The sequence below is a fragment of the Electrona antarctica genome, assembly GCF_951216825.1.
Source record: "Electrona antarctica genome assembly, chromosome: 12".
In the NCBI taxonomy this organism is placed as follows: Eukaryota; Metazoa; Chordata; class Actinopteri; order Myctophiformes; family Myctophidae; genus Electrona; species Electrona antarctica.
The window spans coordinates 16,699,992-16,718,107 of NC_136793.1; the positions used below are offsets into that span (position 1 = coordinate 16,699,992).

Below are 18,116 nucleotides of genomic sequence, written 5' to 3' on the forward strand. Positions count from 1 at the left end.
ACACACATACACACACACACACACACACACACACACACACACACACACACACACACACACATACATACATACATACTGTACATACATACCACCTTTGGTCCTGCCGACCACAATACTTCAAGTAAAAATAGCGAAAGTAGCACATCCAGATATGTATCTGCTACTTTTGATACTATTTTGTGACGCGGTAGTTATGATCAAGTATAGGGGCGTTCATTGTATTTACAAAAAGTTTCTGCCAGCAACGCCATACTGTTGCATATCGCCATGGTCCAAAACCATGCCTTGCTTTGTTTTTATTGTTTAAGAATCAAAATAATAATATTAGAATTAAAGTAGTGAAAACCCGAAAATAGCAGACCATCTCACAACATGTCTGTCAACATCGCGACACGTTCTGAGCTTGCATATCTGCTATTTCACTACTCATGATGAAGCAGGGCATCACTTTATGAGAAAACATACAGTAAACAGTTGATACATGGAGATAGGAGGTTTCTGCCCGATGACAGCGAGGATATAGACCAGCGGTTTCCAGGCTTTTTAGCCTGTGACCCACAAGAGAAATTAGCCCGGGACCCAAACTAGTGAAAATAGCAGATCGACAAGCTGAAACACTGAACCAATTGAACAAAAACAATGATCACATTTTTATTTTGAAAATAGTGGCTTTGTAATCTCGCAACACATGGGCTTCTGCTTTTCTTTTACTTTTTCTCTCTTCCAAAATGTGTTTTTCACTTGGGTTAAAGTGGTTTATACAAATGCAGCTTGAATAATTTCAACATTGTAAAAATGGTTCAAAACAATAAATTAAATACTGTATATCTACCAGTGAATTCTACCAGAGTTCCTGTTAAGTTTGACTTTAATTTCAGAGCATTGACTTACCGGTAATTGTTCTATTTTGTTGTCTCTCTCTCATTTTAATCGTATTTTAAGCATTTGAGTTTATATCTAGTTCTACATCCTTGAATTAGTTTGAAACCATTTATTGTTGTTGGCCTAATTAAATTCAACATGCGTTGAATAATTTTTTTTTGTATAGGGTTGTGCATAAGACAATGTAGTATTATTGAAGTTATTATATTTGTTGGTGGGGATTTTATTCCAATGAATATAAATGTACACCCTCCTAGAGCCAAGCAGATTAGGCTGTGATAAAGAAATCATTGAAGGGTTTAGGGGCGTAAAGTTACTTTTATGGTTGTTATTACTAGAGTAGGCTACCTCTGGTTATATTAATGCTAAATGGCTTGCTTGAATTGAAAGATCGTAAAAGTTTTTCAGAACACATAGGCTACTGTGTATATTTAATTATAATCATTTTCTAATAGATCTCTCTCGACATTGCACAGGATCCAGACTCTGTTGGCTTGTTTGAGCTACGTTGTCTTGAACCACGTACCTTTTGAACAACTGAGGTGGGCAAAGAAACAACTAACAAGCCATATGTCAAAACACCTGTGGTCTCCGAGGCTACCCCACCTGTAATGCTAGAGAGATTATGAATGAATGCATGCATGAATGAATGAATGAATGAATGAATGACCGACCAAAACTAGGCCAGCCAACTCGGGAATGATGCAAGTCAGGAACACATAGGGAAATAGGGAATGCTTGACTGATATTTCCATTATATGGAGATCTCTGTATCAGTCAGTCCTTGTCCCTTTTATGCCCATATATGGAGATGTTTGCATCTGTCAGACATTGTACAGTTTATGCCCATATATGGTGATCCCTGATGTCATCAGTATATGGACATATAAGCCCCCTTTGTGTGTCCATGGAGCTGACTGCCTGGACACACAAAGTTGGTTTCTCCCTATTTGGTTATGGCCGAGTTATGGTGACATGAGCGTCACCTAAGACGGCCTATAGGCCTACATGCTGATTATAGATTCTGCTTTAATTCTAAACATTCCTGGATCGTAAATACAGCCAATACTGGTTGAGGACATACCAGCAGCACTGCTGATACAGCAAAAAAAAATGTAGTTTTAAGTAGTCTTTACAATATTTCCTGTGTTTAATTACTTTGACTTAATACTCTCACTGTGTAGAAATGGTGTCCGTCAGTAGTCTCCTGTCCGAAGAGCACTTTCTGTGTTCTACAGTTGGAGGCCATCGATATTGTCCTTTTCTTTTTGCTGAGGTTTGCGTGATCTGCGCAAAGGACAGTTAACCCATTTTGGGCGGGAACCCCTTTTGGTGTTTTAAACATTATAATTTAGCTATTGAAAAATAGCAGATCTACAAGCTCATAGCGCGTGGCGCGCTACGAGCTTGTAGGTCTGCTATAAAAAAAAAATCGTGAAAATATTTATTTCAGAAAACTGAAGGATTTAGAAGGATTTTTTAAAATGTTGAGGTCAGGCCTAAATGGGTCAAATAATAAGGGACAATATCGGTGGCACCCAACTGTATATGCGTGGATGTGTTTACCGATCCATTCACCATTCCATGTGGACACAACTACTGCAAAACCTGCACCACACACTACTGGGATACTAATGAAGTGTGCCACTGCCCACTATGTAAAGAAACCTTCGATAGGAGACCAAAACCTGCATCACACACTACTGGGATACTAATGAAGTGTGCCACTGCCCACTATGTAAAGAAACCTTCGATAGGAGACCAAAACCTGCATCACACACTACTGGGATACTAATGAAGTGTGCCACTGCCCACTATGTAAAGAAACCTTCCATAGGAGACCAAAATCATCCGTCAATACTTGTATTTCTGAGATGGTTCATCAGTTCAGGAGTCACAAGTGGAAAAACGAATATGAAGCAAAGACTGAGGCTGAAGTTCAGCAAATGATCCAGGACAGACAAGTGAGGATTCAGGAGTTCAAACACTCAGTAGAGCTCAGCAAGAAGGAAGCATTCACAGCGATGGCAGACAGTGTACAGATCGTCACCGCTCTCAATACATCTCTGGTGATCTGTAGTGAGAGGAGCCAGGCTGAGCTCATTGCTGCAATTGAAGAGAAACAGAAAACAATAGAGAAACAGGCTCAAGGCTTCATCAAACAGCTGAAAAAAGAAATAACTCTGCTAGAGAAGCGGAGCTCTGAGCTGAGGTCTGCTGATCATGACGGGGAAGACGGTAACATGTCCTCCAACTTCAAAAAGAAGAAAAACATGAACGTATTACCTTTTTCCGATAACTAGTAATATAACTATTGCTTCCACATTGAGTAATACAACACATTTACTATTTTTCAAAAGTACAGGCCTTGGTGGTGACATGAGTGTTTTGTGTTTATTTATAATGGGATTGATTGATTGAAAGTTTTATTAACTGCAAAATGGGTACAGTCCAAGGAAGGTACAGATCAATACAAAAACTGCTAAGGGGATAAAACCAGAGGAAAGCACTAAAACTTGTTTACATCAGGGTCCTCCATTTTCAATTAATCAAAACATTTAGACATACAAATATACACATACACTATGAAAGAAATTAATAAAGATCATCAAATACACAGTTAGAATAAACGTGAACAGTAGCCTACAGAATAGAGGGGGGGTTTCAAATCACAGCCGCACGTAAGTGCTCTTTGAGAGCGGTTTTGAAGGAAGCTAGGGATTCGCATTTCTTAACGGCTGTTAGTAGGGCGTTCCACATTTTAGTGACATGAGCGAAATTAATTTAACCCCTTGTTTGAGCCGAATCTGGGTTGAACGTGGTTTGTTGAACTCCTTCTGGTGTTGTGATCGTGGACTTCGTTGACATTGAGGAAGTATTTTGACAGGTACATGCCATATGGGTATCTTAGTGGTGTAGTGCATCTTGTAGACCAGGCCCATTGCAAGTTGCTGTAGCCTACTGTCATCAACCCTAAGCCATTCCAGCTTATCAATATAATATAGAATGGTATACATTTGTATCTAAACATGCAGTAAATTACATGGCAGATCTTTTGCTACACCACCCTACAGTAGTGATTTTGGGTGTGCCAGTACAGTACAGTACAGTAGAGGGTACAGTAGAGGGACCCCCACACGGCTCTCCACTACCACACCTGAGTGACATCTACTCAAGCCGTCTCCACAAGCGGGCCTCAAAGATCTCCAAGGACCCCTCACGCCCCGAACACCACCTGTTCGAGACACTTCCATCCGGAAGGCTGAAGGTCATTAAGGCCAGGACCAACAGGCTGTCCATGGCTGTGAAAACACTGCTCAGTTCGCACACACACACACTTACACGTACACACACTTGCATGGCAAGTGCAATATAGGCCATGGGCAAGTGCAATAGTATATATTATAATCCCCCGTGGTCCCCCCTATTGATTGATGAACGTGCGCATGAACTTTGAACTCTGTTCTCTATTTAATCATATGATTTGTGTGGTCCCCACTATTTTATCTATTTTTCTTTTCATTTGTGTATTTTACTTACTTACTTTTAATGGTGCATCATAGTGCATTTATTAATGGATTGAGATGACTTGTCTAGACTGGACTATGACGGACTAACAGTTTATGCCATGCAGTTGCCCCATCAGTGTTTCTTTCTTTTCTTGTCCTTTTTTCCCTCTGTTGATACTGCTGTGTGTTATGGATGCACTAAACGAAATGTCATTGTATGTTTCATACAGTGACACATAAAGATCTTATCTTAATTGGTGTAGATATACATCAATGGCGGCAAAAGTGTTAATTCAGGATTTTAATGAATGAGAAAGAAGACCTGGGGAATATCTCCAAAGGACGAGTCCTATGTTGACAGGAGCAATATTTACACAAGTACTTTTTTTCCTGTCTAACCACCTACATACCTACAAGTACAAACAGACGTTTAATTATTTAAATTGTAAAGTTTTTACCCAATACTCTGATGTCTTTTCAAAATAAGTAACTGACTGAAGCTCATGTCACAATGTTTATCCTTTTTTCCTCCAGTGTAGTGTGAACATTCTGGTGCTTCTTAGAACCTAGTGAACTAGTCTATTGTTACATTGGTTACATCAGTAAGGTTTTACTCTAATGTGGACACCCCATGGTGTCTATTGAGGGCTGACGTCACAATGTACACTGTGGAAAGGTTTTTCTCCAGTATTGTGACTTGCCAACCTGAAACCCTTGCTACACTGGGGGACATCAGTACTGTTTTTCCCCAGTGTGGATACGCTGGTGTGTCTTCAGGTTACTTGATTGACTGAAACTCTTGTCACAGTTTTTACAGTGGAAAGGTCTTTCTCCAGTGTGGACACGCTCGTGTGTCTTCAGCTCATTTGATCGACCAAAGCTCTTGTCACAGTGTTCACAGTGGAAAGGCTTTTCTCCAGTGTGGACACGTTGGTGGTGTGTCTTCAGCTCATTGGATCGACCGAAACTCTCGTCACAGTGTTCACAGTGGAAAGGCTTTTCTCCAGTGTGGACACGCCGGTGTTCCTTTAGGTGACCTGACCGACTGAAACTCTTGTCACAGTGTTCACAGTGGAAAAGCTTTTCTCCAGTGTGGACATGCTGGTGTTCCTTTAGGTGACCTGAGCGACTGAAACTCTTGTCACAATGTTCACAGTGGAAAGGTTTTTCTCCAGTGTGGACATGCTGGTGTGTCTTCAGGTTACCTGACTGACTGAAACTCTTGTCACAGTGTTCACAGTGGAAAAGCTTTTCTCCAGTGTGGATACGCCGGTGTTCCTTCAGGTGAGTTGACAACCTGAAACACTTGTCACAATGTTCACAGTGGAAAGGTTTTTCTCCAGTGTGGACACCCTGGTGTCTCTTCAAGAGAAATGAGATACTGAAACTCTTGTCACAATGTTTACAGTGGAAAGGTTTATCTCTAGTGTCGACACGCTGGTGTGTCTTCAGGGGACCTGACTCACTGAAACTCCTGTCGCACCGGTCATCATCACCGCCTTCAGTGGACTCCCCCCAATCATCACTGTCCTCAGTGACTTCAGTGTCAGACTCAAGTTCAACTTCAACTTTAGAGCAGTGTGAAGTGATGTCTTCTTCAGTATTATCCTCATGATCATCTTCACGTTTCACTGCTAGTAATGTCAACCATGACCCATCAGCCTCCTCTGGTCTTTGAAATATCTCTTCCTGTTCCTCTTTAATCTGTAGAGGCTCTGGTTCCTCCTGTTCAGGAGAAATCTCCTCTTTACACACAACCATGTGCCGGATGTCTAGGAGCAGAAAAATAAGATAATGGTGAATACTGGATTCCTAAAAAATATATATTTTATATTGACCTTATTTCATCAGGGAAGTCCATTGAGAACACGCTCTCTTTTGCAAGGACAAGTACAGTATGATCACAACGTACAAAAACTACAAACAACACCATTTTACATATATATAAATATAGTGAAATATTTCACCCAGCCCATTGTCTGCCCCAAAATCGCCGATGGACGATATATTTGTGCTATTAAAGCAATATGAGAACAGCTCACAGCGGGTTGAAAAAAAGGCTGATCTACAAGCTCTCAACACAACGCATCCGTGTAGGGATGTCGGTAACGGATAATTTCCCATCCGGTTAGCCGACAGGATTAACCGGGTCATTAACGGATAATTGGTTGATTTTTTTTTTTGGCTACCCCAAATGTAATATGCATGTATAGGCTACATAATTAAAGTTGGTAGACGAAATGGTATACATTTATTTATGCTCCTTTTAAAAAGACAAACAAAAAAGCAACATTTAACAATATAAATAAATTGTTGTAGGCTTAATCATCAATAAACAACGCGTCGCATCTGTCGCAGCCTATATCTATAAAGCCACTGGACGCATGGGCTAAGCCTTTTTTTATTATTAAGGAAGATCAGCATGCATGTCACCGTGTTCTGTTTGTTGACTTTTCGCTGACGAGAAAACCCTCAAACATCGATAGCACATGGCTAACTTAATAGCCGGGAGGAGGAGGAGGAGGAAGCGGCGGCGGCTGTAAACGTTCTCCCTCCAGGCCATTAATGGATTTAATAATGTAGGTCTCTGCATTGACACGGTCGACATGTTGTGTTAATCTCGTCTCGCTGTCACTCGCTTAAGTTTTGACTACCGCAAAGCTACCGTTGTAGCCAACTAGCCATTTGAAGTACAACAGAGAACTTTGGGACAACGACATTGCGGGGGCAGAAAACAGCGCCATAGCGCTGCTGTTCATGCAGCCTGGAGTGTGACAAGCTGGCCGGCGCAAATAACAGCAATTTTAGGCATGTGTGCAACATGACAACTGTTTTAAAGTATTGTACAGTGACAACTACAGTCTCTGTAATGTTTATGTTGTACTATTACTGATGGCTCGAAGAACCAATTTGTTACATAAATTGTCAAGATAACAGATAAGGGAAGGCCAATTAGTCGCATATAAAATGTAGAAGGGACAATTAATGACTCACCAATGATAAAAAGGACTATATCTGAATTATTGAGCTGCACAGAGCTAAAACTATAAAAATACTTTTAAGAAAGTACTCAAAAGTACTGATAAATATTCAGCACCACAACAAGTTAACAATTAGCTTTAACAGGATTATTTTAAGCAGAAAGATCAACTTCCAAATGTTTGATCTGAGCAGGAAATACTCTTTTAGAAAAATACCTTAAGTACCCAATTAAAAAGATGAGTCCACCAGAAGAATGATTGTCGAGTCAGAACATTATGGTTTAGTTAATTTATTTTCCAGATCTGAGAGACAGAATGATACTCACATACAGCCAAATAACTCTCCCCTGTACCACCAAAAGGCACAGGGTAGTCTCTCTCGAACAATTCATTTTACAGGCATTAATACTGTAGAATACGTCAATTGTTGATACACATTCATTGGCTGAATAGATAGTTAATTTCCGCACTAGGCTACGCTGGTACTGGTTGTCAAGCGCTCATTGGACCAGCACATGGATGATGAGACGGGTATTGTGACAGCTTCTTTGGTTCCGTCATTGAGGGCCTGCATAAACCGGGAAAGCACTGAGGCTGGCGTTGCTATGGCAACCTGAAGATAACATTTTTTCCCTGCTAGCTGTGAACTCTTTCGACAGAGAGAAATACTCCTATCTACTTTCTCACTAGGCTCCAAGGTCAAATATATGTCTCAAATCAAAATAGGCCTCTCAGTATGCGAGTTAACTTTTGACTGGGGACAGACAGTGAATCTTAACTTGGCATCAGGCAACCCATAATATATATGATAAAATAATATAAAGGATAATATAGGGCTGAGATGATTAGGCCTGTGGATGGTGACATGACATAAATAGGATAAGGAGAACAACCCAGAGTAAACAGGCAGTAGGCTGATGATAAAACTGATGGTAAAAGGGCAAGATGACAAAATATGAACACGGTCTGGGCCAAAAGGACATTTAGACAATTCCATCCACCAAACTTACTCAAAATTATCTATCAATTACTAAAAACGATCTAAAATAAAAGGGATTTAAGATCAGAATACGCATTTATTATTATGCAAATTAACCGGAAAGCTGATAAGCATACCCGGATATTTCTTAACGGTCGGCTAACCGGTTAACCCCCGACATCCCTACATCCGTGGCGCGTTGAGAGCTTGTAGATCTGCCTGTTTTTGCAGCGCTGTTCGCGGTGCGTTGAGAAAGCAAAGCAAAGCAAAGTTCTTTGTTTACCCAGGGTGAATGGACTAAGCTCGAGATGCTTGTTTACAGCCAGACCCTGCTCATAGAACATTTCATGGTAGGGGTTCAATGCCTTGCTCAAGGGCACTTCAGCGGTGGTAATTTTAACGTGCCGGTCCAGGGATTCGATACGTTGTCAATAACAAAATAAGATAGATTACAGGTGGAGATGAAATTAAGTTGAATTAGACAGGCTAACATCACTACCATGGCTGGTGCAGTGGTGGTGTTGTTAGCTTTGCCACTCCTCGTCTTTTCCTTTACTTTCTTTTTTAATTCCCCCCCCCCCCCCCCCCCCCCAATAAATAAGTTAAAATAAAACAGAACATAATACACAGTGGGGCTTTCTTATAGCGATATCAAACGCCTTAAGACGAGCCCAGTCGTCATGAGCACCCTGCGTAATGAATTTATAGGACGAGTATACCTGTCCTTAGTATCCAATGTTCAGGTTCAAAGGTTAAGGACAGTAAGTAAGTAAGACCCCCCAAGTCGGTAAGTCATTCCAGTGAGGGGATATACCACAGCAAAAGCTTGATCACCCTATGTTACCACATCGTCAGATGATTCATGTATGAGTCAGACATTGAAAGATCGTTAATAACAAAAGGGCTGCTAACGTAATTTTACGCTCTTATTTGTCAGTTTTATTTTTGACTGTATGCTATTGCTAATGTCCTTTTATAATGTATTTCCTTTGCTTAATGTTTTATGTAAAGCACATTGAAGTGAAATTGTTGTTTAAATGTAATATATACTTGCCTTGCCTATAGCTTTAACTTTAAGATTTTCGTTTTGACCAAAAAATATTACTTACAGCACCTTTAACTGTTTGTAAGTGTATGTGACATTAAACACATTTAGCTAAAAAAAGCAAAAAGAAAACAAAGAGAGACCGTGAAACGTACTGAGGTGTGGCTGGTCTTCAGGTTCCTCCTGTTTCACTGAAACGGGTCTGGATAGATCTGGAGAGTTCATCTGCATCAGTAGTCTGGACTCCACAGAGTCTGCAATTAAACAAGTAAGACCAAAGAGTTAATTAGGATTCATTGAGAAGAGAAACACCTCTTATACTCAACTTCAACAACAACAGACAATAAGGAAGGACTTTTCAACTTGGCAAGTTACTGCTTCACAGCACATTATAAATAATGAAACTGTGTTAAAAAGCTCTAAATTGTGAAAGTACTCATTGTTCTGCCTCCCAGGCAGTTAATTTTGTGTTTAGCACCACCTGTGCTTCTTTTTTTTTAATAATATTTATTTAATTTGGAAAAAGCAGTACAATAACAGCATTTCTATGCATACATAGGACAAGTGCAGTTCCCAGGATTTTTTTTTCACCCCTCTTCCCTCCCTCCCCCCTCCAAGTGACTCCATCTCCAGTGTCTCTGTAACATCCTTGCTTTCTTCAGGACCACATATCCACCTGTGCTTCTAGTGTGGTATAAGCCTATCTCACAGAATTTCCCCGCCCCCCGTAATACGCCCCCTTTCGGGGTTAGTGGTGATAGCGTGACGTCACTCCATAGACGCTACATGTTAACAGAGGTAATTTAAGAAGTCTACAACTTTTGTTTTCTCAAGGTAAGGTTTGTTCTATCTGTTCGAGCTGATTTACCATCTTGTTTGCTTCATAATAATATTGGTCTGTCACATTTTTACATTAGAAAATGTACTTAGATTCTCCAGAGAAAAAAACGTGTAAATGCTAATGTTAAAGACACCACTATTTATCGGAAGTGGGCGTGGAAAGCGGGCTGTGAGATAGGCCTATAGAGACACACGGGGACTACAAATTTCACGCCCCCAAATGAGACAGCGGCCCCACTTCTGGTCCGTTTCAACAGTGTACTGCAGCTGCCAATGCAATCCCTATGAGAGGCATCATGAAATACCCTAATTTCACTGGTTCATTACTGAGGCTATAGCGATTTTTTTTGTGTTCTAATAAAGTGTCCCATATGTTTGATTTGTCCTTTTCAATGTCACATACCTGCCATCTCAATATACATCCTACAATGTACTATAATATACTCCATCAGTTTGTGAAAAGTACTAGCATTGTAATTCTCAAGTCAAAGTGGTCGCACGGTATATACGTCACGGATGCATCCCTTGAGGTTTTCAATACCCAGATATATTTGTTGTATTTCGTTTCATATGCTATGAATTTGTTGAAAATGATCTAAACAGCATCTTGCAAGACTACTATTAATACTCATCTGGAGAATTCACTAGGTAGTTGAAAATGTCAGGATGTCACTCCTCCATTTAGCTGGGTTATTTTCCCTTGCAACTATTCAGCAAAGTTAATTATACAACAAGTTGACAGCGGTAAAACACACCGTCGGAGCTCCGTGGTAGGTAGAACATATATAGTGAGCCCGTGACATGTTCAAAATATAGACATTAATAACAAAGTCAGTCGGGATCGGGATGTATATTGAGAATTCCACTCTTCAAAGTCGGCGCTCGTAGCCTCGTAAAGGCAGTGACGTCCCTTAAAAGCGACAGGTTCTCTGTCTGCCGTCTCCCCTCTGCTCCGTTAACATTATGGGTAACTCATTCAAGTGGTAAATTAAATGTGAAATACATCCTCTATTGAGAAAACAACAATATATGTTGACAAAGACACTTCATACATTTGGAAACATATTTTTATTCAAATCAATATAGTCTTCAGTTCATTTCATATTATTTTAAAAGTAGGCTAACTACAGTTGAATTTCAACGGACTTCTATGGGCTGGCCTGCAGTATCCATGCCAACGGACCAGAAGTGGGGACGCTGTCTCATTTGGGGGCGTGAAATTTGTAGTCCCCGTGTGTCTCTATGGCAACAGAAGTAGGACTGGGGGATGGGCAATTTGAGTGTTCAACCTCTTGTGAGTTGTTGATTGCAGGAGTAGCACCTGTTCTTTATTGGGAGTAATTAGGGCACAGGCCAGCTCAGTCATTTTTGGAAAAGTACTGCTAGAGAGCAGAGCTCAGTCACTCTTGGAAACAACACTGTTAGACAGCAGTCAGATTTTAAGTTTGTTACAGCACATGTTGCAGATTTCTGTGTTCACCATCATAAGCATTGTCTGTAAGTGGATATATGTATAGTTTGCATTTACATAATTCAAAATGTTACTTTTTGTCTCTGTTGTTTGCTGGTGGAATATTTGTGTTTCTGTTTTGTTTAAATTGCAGTTTACCATATATACTTTACACACATCAAGGAAATTAAAACCGGAGCTAGAACGCTACATCCTGACTCCGTGTGGTGTTTAAAGGGAGTTTGGCTGGCTGTCAATTAATGGAGACACTGTTGGGAGGACAGCACACTCATTGCTATAGTGTTTGTTCAGTAACAGGAGTCTCCATGTCTCTCCAGCTTTTAATTAAACTGAAAATGCATTTTCAGAAACTGAAACTGGGATACCAGTCAGGATACAGACTGAACAAGTGGTATTGTAAGTGATGACATAAAGAAATGAGCAGACAAAATTGGAACTTTTTGAGACCCCTGTTATTGAACAAAAAGTCTATAGCAATGATTACTATCGGAATATATTGATTTAAACTTTTTGTTTAACACTGCAAATATCACTTACACTACCTTTATAAAAAGTTGTCCAGCATCAAAAAAAACAATACAGAAAAAAGCCAATAGTAAATAACCAACCTTTTTCATGTGAAAAATGAAAAGAATTTGCATCAGCAAAGCACTTTGATTGATTACTATATCAGTTTACAAATAGTACAGTGGTACAATTGTACAATGATGCCAAAAGGATAACACAATTAAAAAGCCCTATGGTCTTGTTTCCATTGGGGTGCTGTGTATATGGTCACTTGAGACTCAGTGATCTGAACGTTTGAGTTATTAAATCAGACTTGTGTTCTTCATGGTGAACAGTGCACTGGGGCATGATATAGGCTACATGTAGCTATAGCACAAGCTATAGTTTATAGTTACTGTAGCAACATTAGTGTTAGTGACACTCCACAGACTTTATAAATGACGTAACGGGTGATCAAATGTAACCATTGTGAATTACATGTTTTACATTGAACTGGATTATAATTGGATGAGCAAGTCAAACATTAGGAAAACTGACAACTATAATTATATGCAGTATATAGTTGATGCTACAGCTTTCTTGTGCAAAATATACTATTTTAAGCAATTCCTGACTTTTCTACCTTTTGATATAGGCCTACAAACAACTTGGAAGTACAGTACACAATACAATACACACTATATCACTAAAAATAAGGACAGACAGTTTCATTCAATGACTTCACTTGACATTCAAATTAACATTACTGTGTGCAAATGGCAAAGTAAAAATCTAATTTACAAGTTAATGATGTGAAATATAATAAGTTTGCACCTCAGTGATTATGGAGATTATAGTGCTATAGTTACTAGTAAAACAAAACAGTAAAACAGTGGCATAATCAACATGTAGGCAAAGGCAACTGCTGCTGCAGTTGTAATGTGTTTATGATCACATTAAATTACAATCTAGTATAAGATAGATATGAGTATAAGTAATTGTCTCAAATGATGATTCATGAAGACTAATGGATGAAACACAACAATTTGTTCATCTTTACCTGTAGGCTACTTCACTGCGGTTTGTGTTTCAGTGGGAGCTCCTCCTGCTGATTAACGACGATACACTTTTTAAACGACACGTTTTTAGTTGCTTAACGGTTGTTGATGTCAGACAGTCAACATCAACAACCACGTTGTTTTCACATACAGTATCACCACCTCTGATAAAGCGACATGTCCAGAAGACGTTTTGAGGAGCTGAAGTGTCACTCACTGACACTTCTACACTGTAGAATTATAAATGACACTGTTTCTCTCGCACATAAGTTTATTTAAGAATACAAATCTACCATCTTTGGTTCAGAACACAAACAAAACACTGCATTGCGGGTATGATCCTCTTCTTCTGAGTTTCTTTCTGTCAGACTAGACGCCAGGTTGACGTATTGTTGCTGCCCCCCACTGTTAATCTTGGGTATTGCCCATTGTGGGAAAAGTGGGCACAGTGACAGTCTGCGATGTCTGGCATGCATTCACTCACTCACTCACTCACTCACTCATTTATTCATTTATTCATTTTTTTTCCTGCCCCATTGCTTGGTATTCCGTAGCCTGGCATTGCCAGACTGATCACATGGATGATGATGATGATGATTACTATATTTACCCAGGGTATCTGGGCTAAACTCAAGAACTTGTTTCCAGCCAGTTGATTGATTGATTGATTGATTGATTGATTGATTGATTTATTAACAGTTTGCAGAATTACAGTACATTTCAAGTACAACTGTGAGTGGACGACACCATAAAGCATTACACTTGTTTACAATAGGGCCCACCATTTTCAATTCATCAAAACAATTAGAGACATATACCGTATACGAATATACACAATATAATATATGTAGCTATAGCTACATGTAGCTATAGCACAAGCTATAGTTTATACTTTACTGTAGCAACATTAGTGTTAGACACTCCACAGACTTTATAAATTACATAAATGGTGATCAAATGTAACCATTGTGGATTACATGTTTTACATTGAACTGGATTATAATTGGATGAGCAAATCAAACATTAGGAAAACTGACAACTATAATTATATGCAGTATATAGTTGATGCTACAGCTTTATTGTGCAAGATATACTATTTTAAGCAATTCCTGACTTTTCTACCTTTTGATATACAAACAACAGTACAGTACACAATACAATACACACTATATCACTAAAAATAAGGACAGACAGACAGTTTCATTCAATGACTTCACTTGACATTCAAATTAACATTACTGTGTGCAAATGGCAAAGTAAAAATCTCATTTACAAGTTAATGATGTGAAATATAATAAGTTTGCACCTCAGTGATTATGGAGATTATAGTGCTATAGTTACTAGTAAAACAAAACAGTAAAACAGTGGCATAATCAACATGTAGGCAAAGGCAACTGCTGCTGCAGTTGTAATGTGTTTATGATCACATTAAAGGTATATTCAGTGATTTGACTTAATTCAAATATCACTTATTTTTTCTTTTTTTCTGGATAATTCTCCCTACTATACTAGTTTCAGTTTTGGTGGCGGGTGGCAAAGCCTTCATCCAATCAGGATGAGAGGGGCCTTCCTCCAATCATGATCGAGTGGGGGCGGGCCTTGGTGCACATGCTGTTGGCCTGTTGCACTTCCCCCCCACTGTAGAGCGTGCAATGCCGTGCATGTGCACATTTTGTTACCGGGACGGACCGGGTGGTTTTCCAAATCACCCAAATCACTGAATGCTCTAGTATAAGATAGATATAAGAGTATAAGTAATTGTCTCAAATGATGATTCATGAAGACTAATGGATGAAACAACAATTTGTTCATCTTTACCTGTAGGCTACTTCACTGCGGTTTGCGTTTCAGTGGGAGCTCCTCCTGCTGATTAACGACGATACACCTGTTTTGACTATATTATAGTCAAAACAGGAAATCATCATAGAGGAGGTAAAAAGGGAAAATAAACATATACAGTGAGGGGAAAAGGGGGTGGGTGGGGGATTCAGAATTTACGGGGGCCAGTTTCGAATTGCAGCCGTCCGTAGGTGCCCTTTGAGAGCGGTTTTGAAGGAGTCAAGGGATTTGCATGTCTTAATGACTGTTGGTAGGGCGTTCCACATTTTGGTGGCATAGGAGCGAAAATAATTTAGTCCCTTGTTTGTGCCGAATCTGGGTTGTACATGGTTCGTTGCACTCCCTCTGGTGTTGTGGGTGTGGACTTCGTTAACATTAAGGAAGTATCTAGACGGGTACATGGGTATCTTGGTGGAGTATCGAATCTTGTGGACCAGACCAGACCCATTGCAAGATTCTGTACTCTGTCGTCGACCCTAAGCCATTCCAGTCTGTCAAAGTGGGCAGGGTTGAGGTGGGTTCGGGGGGTGAGGCCAAGTAGGAGCCTGACCAGTTTGTTTTGGGAAGTCTGGAGCCTAGTTTTAAGGGCCTTTGAGGTGCTGTGGTACCAGGAGGTGCATGCATAGTCAAAGAAGCCTTGTACGAGGGCTCCTGTTAAGGTCTTCAAGGTGTTTTTTTTTTACCATTGAGGAGATCCTGTAAAGGAATCTTGTTCTTTGGTTGACTTTTTTGATTACGTTGGTGGCCATTTTATCACCGGAAAGATTAGCCTCCAGGATGGAACCTAGGTAGGTCATTTAATCTTTACGTGTGATAACATTGTCACCCACTCTAACCAAGAAGCCATTTGCCTTGCTGAGATTACTATTAGATCCAAAGAGAATGGATTCAGTTTTTCCCAGGTGTAAAGATAGTTTGTTATCAGCGAGCCAGGTGCATCTGTACTTTGACTTTGATCAAAATTTGCATACTGAACAGACTGGTGTGGTTTACAAAGCTGGTGAAACCAGTTTGTTTCTTTTTTTGTTCCTGTCTTTGCTCATTCCTTCACAGCTATAGCTGCAGTTAAACTGAAAGCAGTCTTTTTTAAAAGCACTGATCGGAGTTAAAGCAGACATGACCATCAATAAATTCACCATCGAATATGATGCTCTCAATGATCGAAACATCTTCACCAACGGAGATTCAATAACAGGCAAGATTGTTGTAGTTTTGCATTTGTTTTTATTGTCATTGGGGTCTGCTATAGTGTATTTTATTTGTATTGGTCATATCAGGGGTGAAAAAATGGTCAGGGGAAGCAAATTGTGAGCTTGTAGATTTTTGCTATTCTATTTCTAAATCTATTTTAAGATTCGGAAGATAAAATTGCATATCCACCCAAAACTATATGTACAGTTAGTTTCCTTAAGCTATGTTTTATTTCAGTTAAGAAATGTTGTTTTGTTCCTCAAAGTTATATTTAACTCTAAAAACTGTGGTGATGACAGGCAGAATCATCGTGGTGACGTCGGGTCAAACCAAGGTCCAGTCGCTGACCTTCACCGCCAAGGGCAAAGCATCAGTGTGTTGGTCTGAGCATCATGGACAGAACAACACCGTGGTTTATCACGATAAAGAGAAGTATTACAACGTGAAACACTCCATTCTGGCAGGTAATAAGAAAAAAAAACATGTTTTTCATTGAAAGCCCAGAGAGGTGTGTGTGTGTGTGTGTGTGTGTGTGTGTGTGTGTGTGTGTGTGTGTGTGTGTGTGAGAGAGAGATTCTCAAACTTTTTGTTTCATCTAAAGCCTAGGACCCCCATTTTGGTATGCGTGGGACCACTGACCCATAACTTTGAGGGCGCTATCTTCCACAAACTGAACCAAATGAATGGACAATTTGTGTACACTCAGAGTTACGGGGGTCTGTGGCCAAATGCATACCAACCTTGTGCACCATGTCCGTATGTATCTGTCACAGTGGCGATCGTGATACCCGGTGCAAATATTTTGTTTATGCATGCATGCAAAAGAAATAACAGAAAATACAGATTGTTTTTTATTGAGAAATACATTCACAATAACCATGTGACTTTGTTTAGAGTCGGTGATCAGGCCATAACCATGTGACTTTGTTTACAGATCCCCAGGAGATTGGACCAGGCCGCCATGTGTTTCCTTTCACCTTCCAGATCCCTGACAGGTATAGTTTTCTTAAAGACCTCCAGACATATGCATTTGGCTGCCGAGTCCGACCCCCATCTGAAAACATTTTTTGCCAAGAGACAATTTGTATTCCAAATTGTCCAAATTCATTCAAGAATAGCTGAAGTAATGTATACAATAATGTTAAAGTTGTTAAACAGATTTCAATGAATATTTAAGACTTTTTTTTGTTAGGAACCCCCTCAATGACCAACTTCGACCACATTGTCAGTACCACTGACATAGATCATATAAGACATGGTTACTTACTTTATGCATTTTGCTTTGCTGTGTGACATTTGTGTGCAGGAGTTTGCCATCCACCTTCAAGACACACACAGGCAAGGTGGTTCATTCCCTGCAGGCCAAGCTGAGCAGATCCATGAAGATACCAAGCAAAGACAAAACCCAGTTCACCTTTGTCTCCAAAGCAGACATGTCCCTGCCTGGACTCATGGTCAGTGGTAGCTATGGTTCACATGATGCTCGTACTTGATGCGGCTTAACTTCCGCCTGTTTTCCGCGATCGCTACATTTACATTGTAAACGTGTACATAAACATTCAGATTTCAAATATGAAGTACTCACCACGTGGGCCACGGGTGTTAGACATTTGCTGGTACAGTGATTAGCATTGCTGCATCCCGCGTTGTTTAATAAAAAGCATTTTTATCCGAGCTGTTCTTTTGCCATTGGCTTTCAACTACGCGCCCCTATCGGTCGGGAAGAGTGTGGCAGTCTGAAACACTGGGTGTGTTCGATATAGGCACGCTGACCGCACTGCCAATACTGACTAATAGGCGAGTGCGCTCCCGGTGTGCAACTGTAATTTTCCTTA

At 40.0% G+C, this 18,116-nt stretch overlaps 2 protein-coding genes across 2 annotated transcripts in view; one reads left to right on the top strand and one right to left on the bottom strand.

Annotated features, from left to right (window-relative positions):
• Nucleotides 1-4,946: 4,946 nt before the first annotated feature.
• LOC306933531 (uncharacterized protein) lies at nt 4,947-13,315 on the bottom strand. The gene is made up of 3 exons (XM_079515781.1): nt 13,254-13,315; nt 9,552-9,650; nt 4,947-6,163 (listed from the first exon to the last, which is right to left on the bottom strand). The coding sequence occupies exons 2-3, from the start codon at nt 9,625-9,627 to the stop codon at nt 5,124-5,126; spliced, it is 1,116 nt and encodes a 371-aa protein (XP_079371907.1). The 5' UTR covers nt 9,628-9,650; nt 13,254-13,315; the 3' UTR covers nt 4,947-5,123.
• A 2,832-nt stretch (nt 13,316-16,147) lies between these two features.
• LOC306933648 (uncharacterized protein) overlaps nt 16,148-18,116 on the top strand; it is a gene marked incomplete at its 3' end in the record, with an annotated part of 46,933 nt that continues 44,964 nt past the window's right edge. Inside the window, exons 1-4 of the mRNA XM_079515963.1 lie at nt 16,148-16,285; nt 16,581-16,745; nt 17,216-17,276; nt 17,588-17,735. Coding sequence (XP_079372089.1) covers nt 16,207-16,285; nt 16,581-16,745; nt 17,216-17,276; nt 17,588-17,735 — 453 coding nt within the window. The 5' untranslated portion in view covers nt 16,148-16,206. The remainder of the gene's footprint in view (nt 16,286-16,580; nt 16,746-17,215; nt 17,277-17,587; nt 17,736-18,116) is intronic.

Excerpts from the sequence above, each read along its gene's own strand:
- LOC306933531 (XM_079515781.1), bottom strand. The coding sequence starts at position 9,627 with ATGCAGATGAACTCTCCAGATCTATCCAGACCCGTTTCAGTGAAACAG. Across the intron at positions 6,164-9,551 it reads TGAAGACCAGCCACACCTCA|ACATCCGGCACATGGTTGTG; the intron begins GTACGTTTCACG and ends TTCTGCTCCTAG.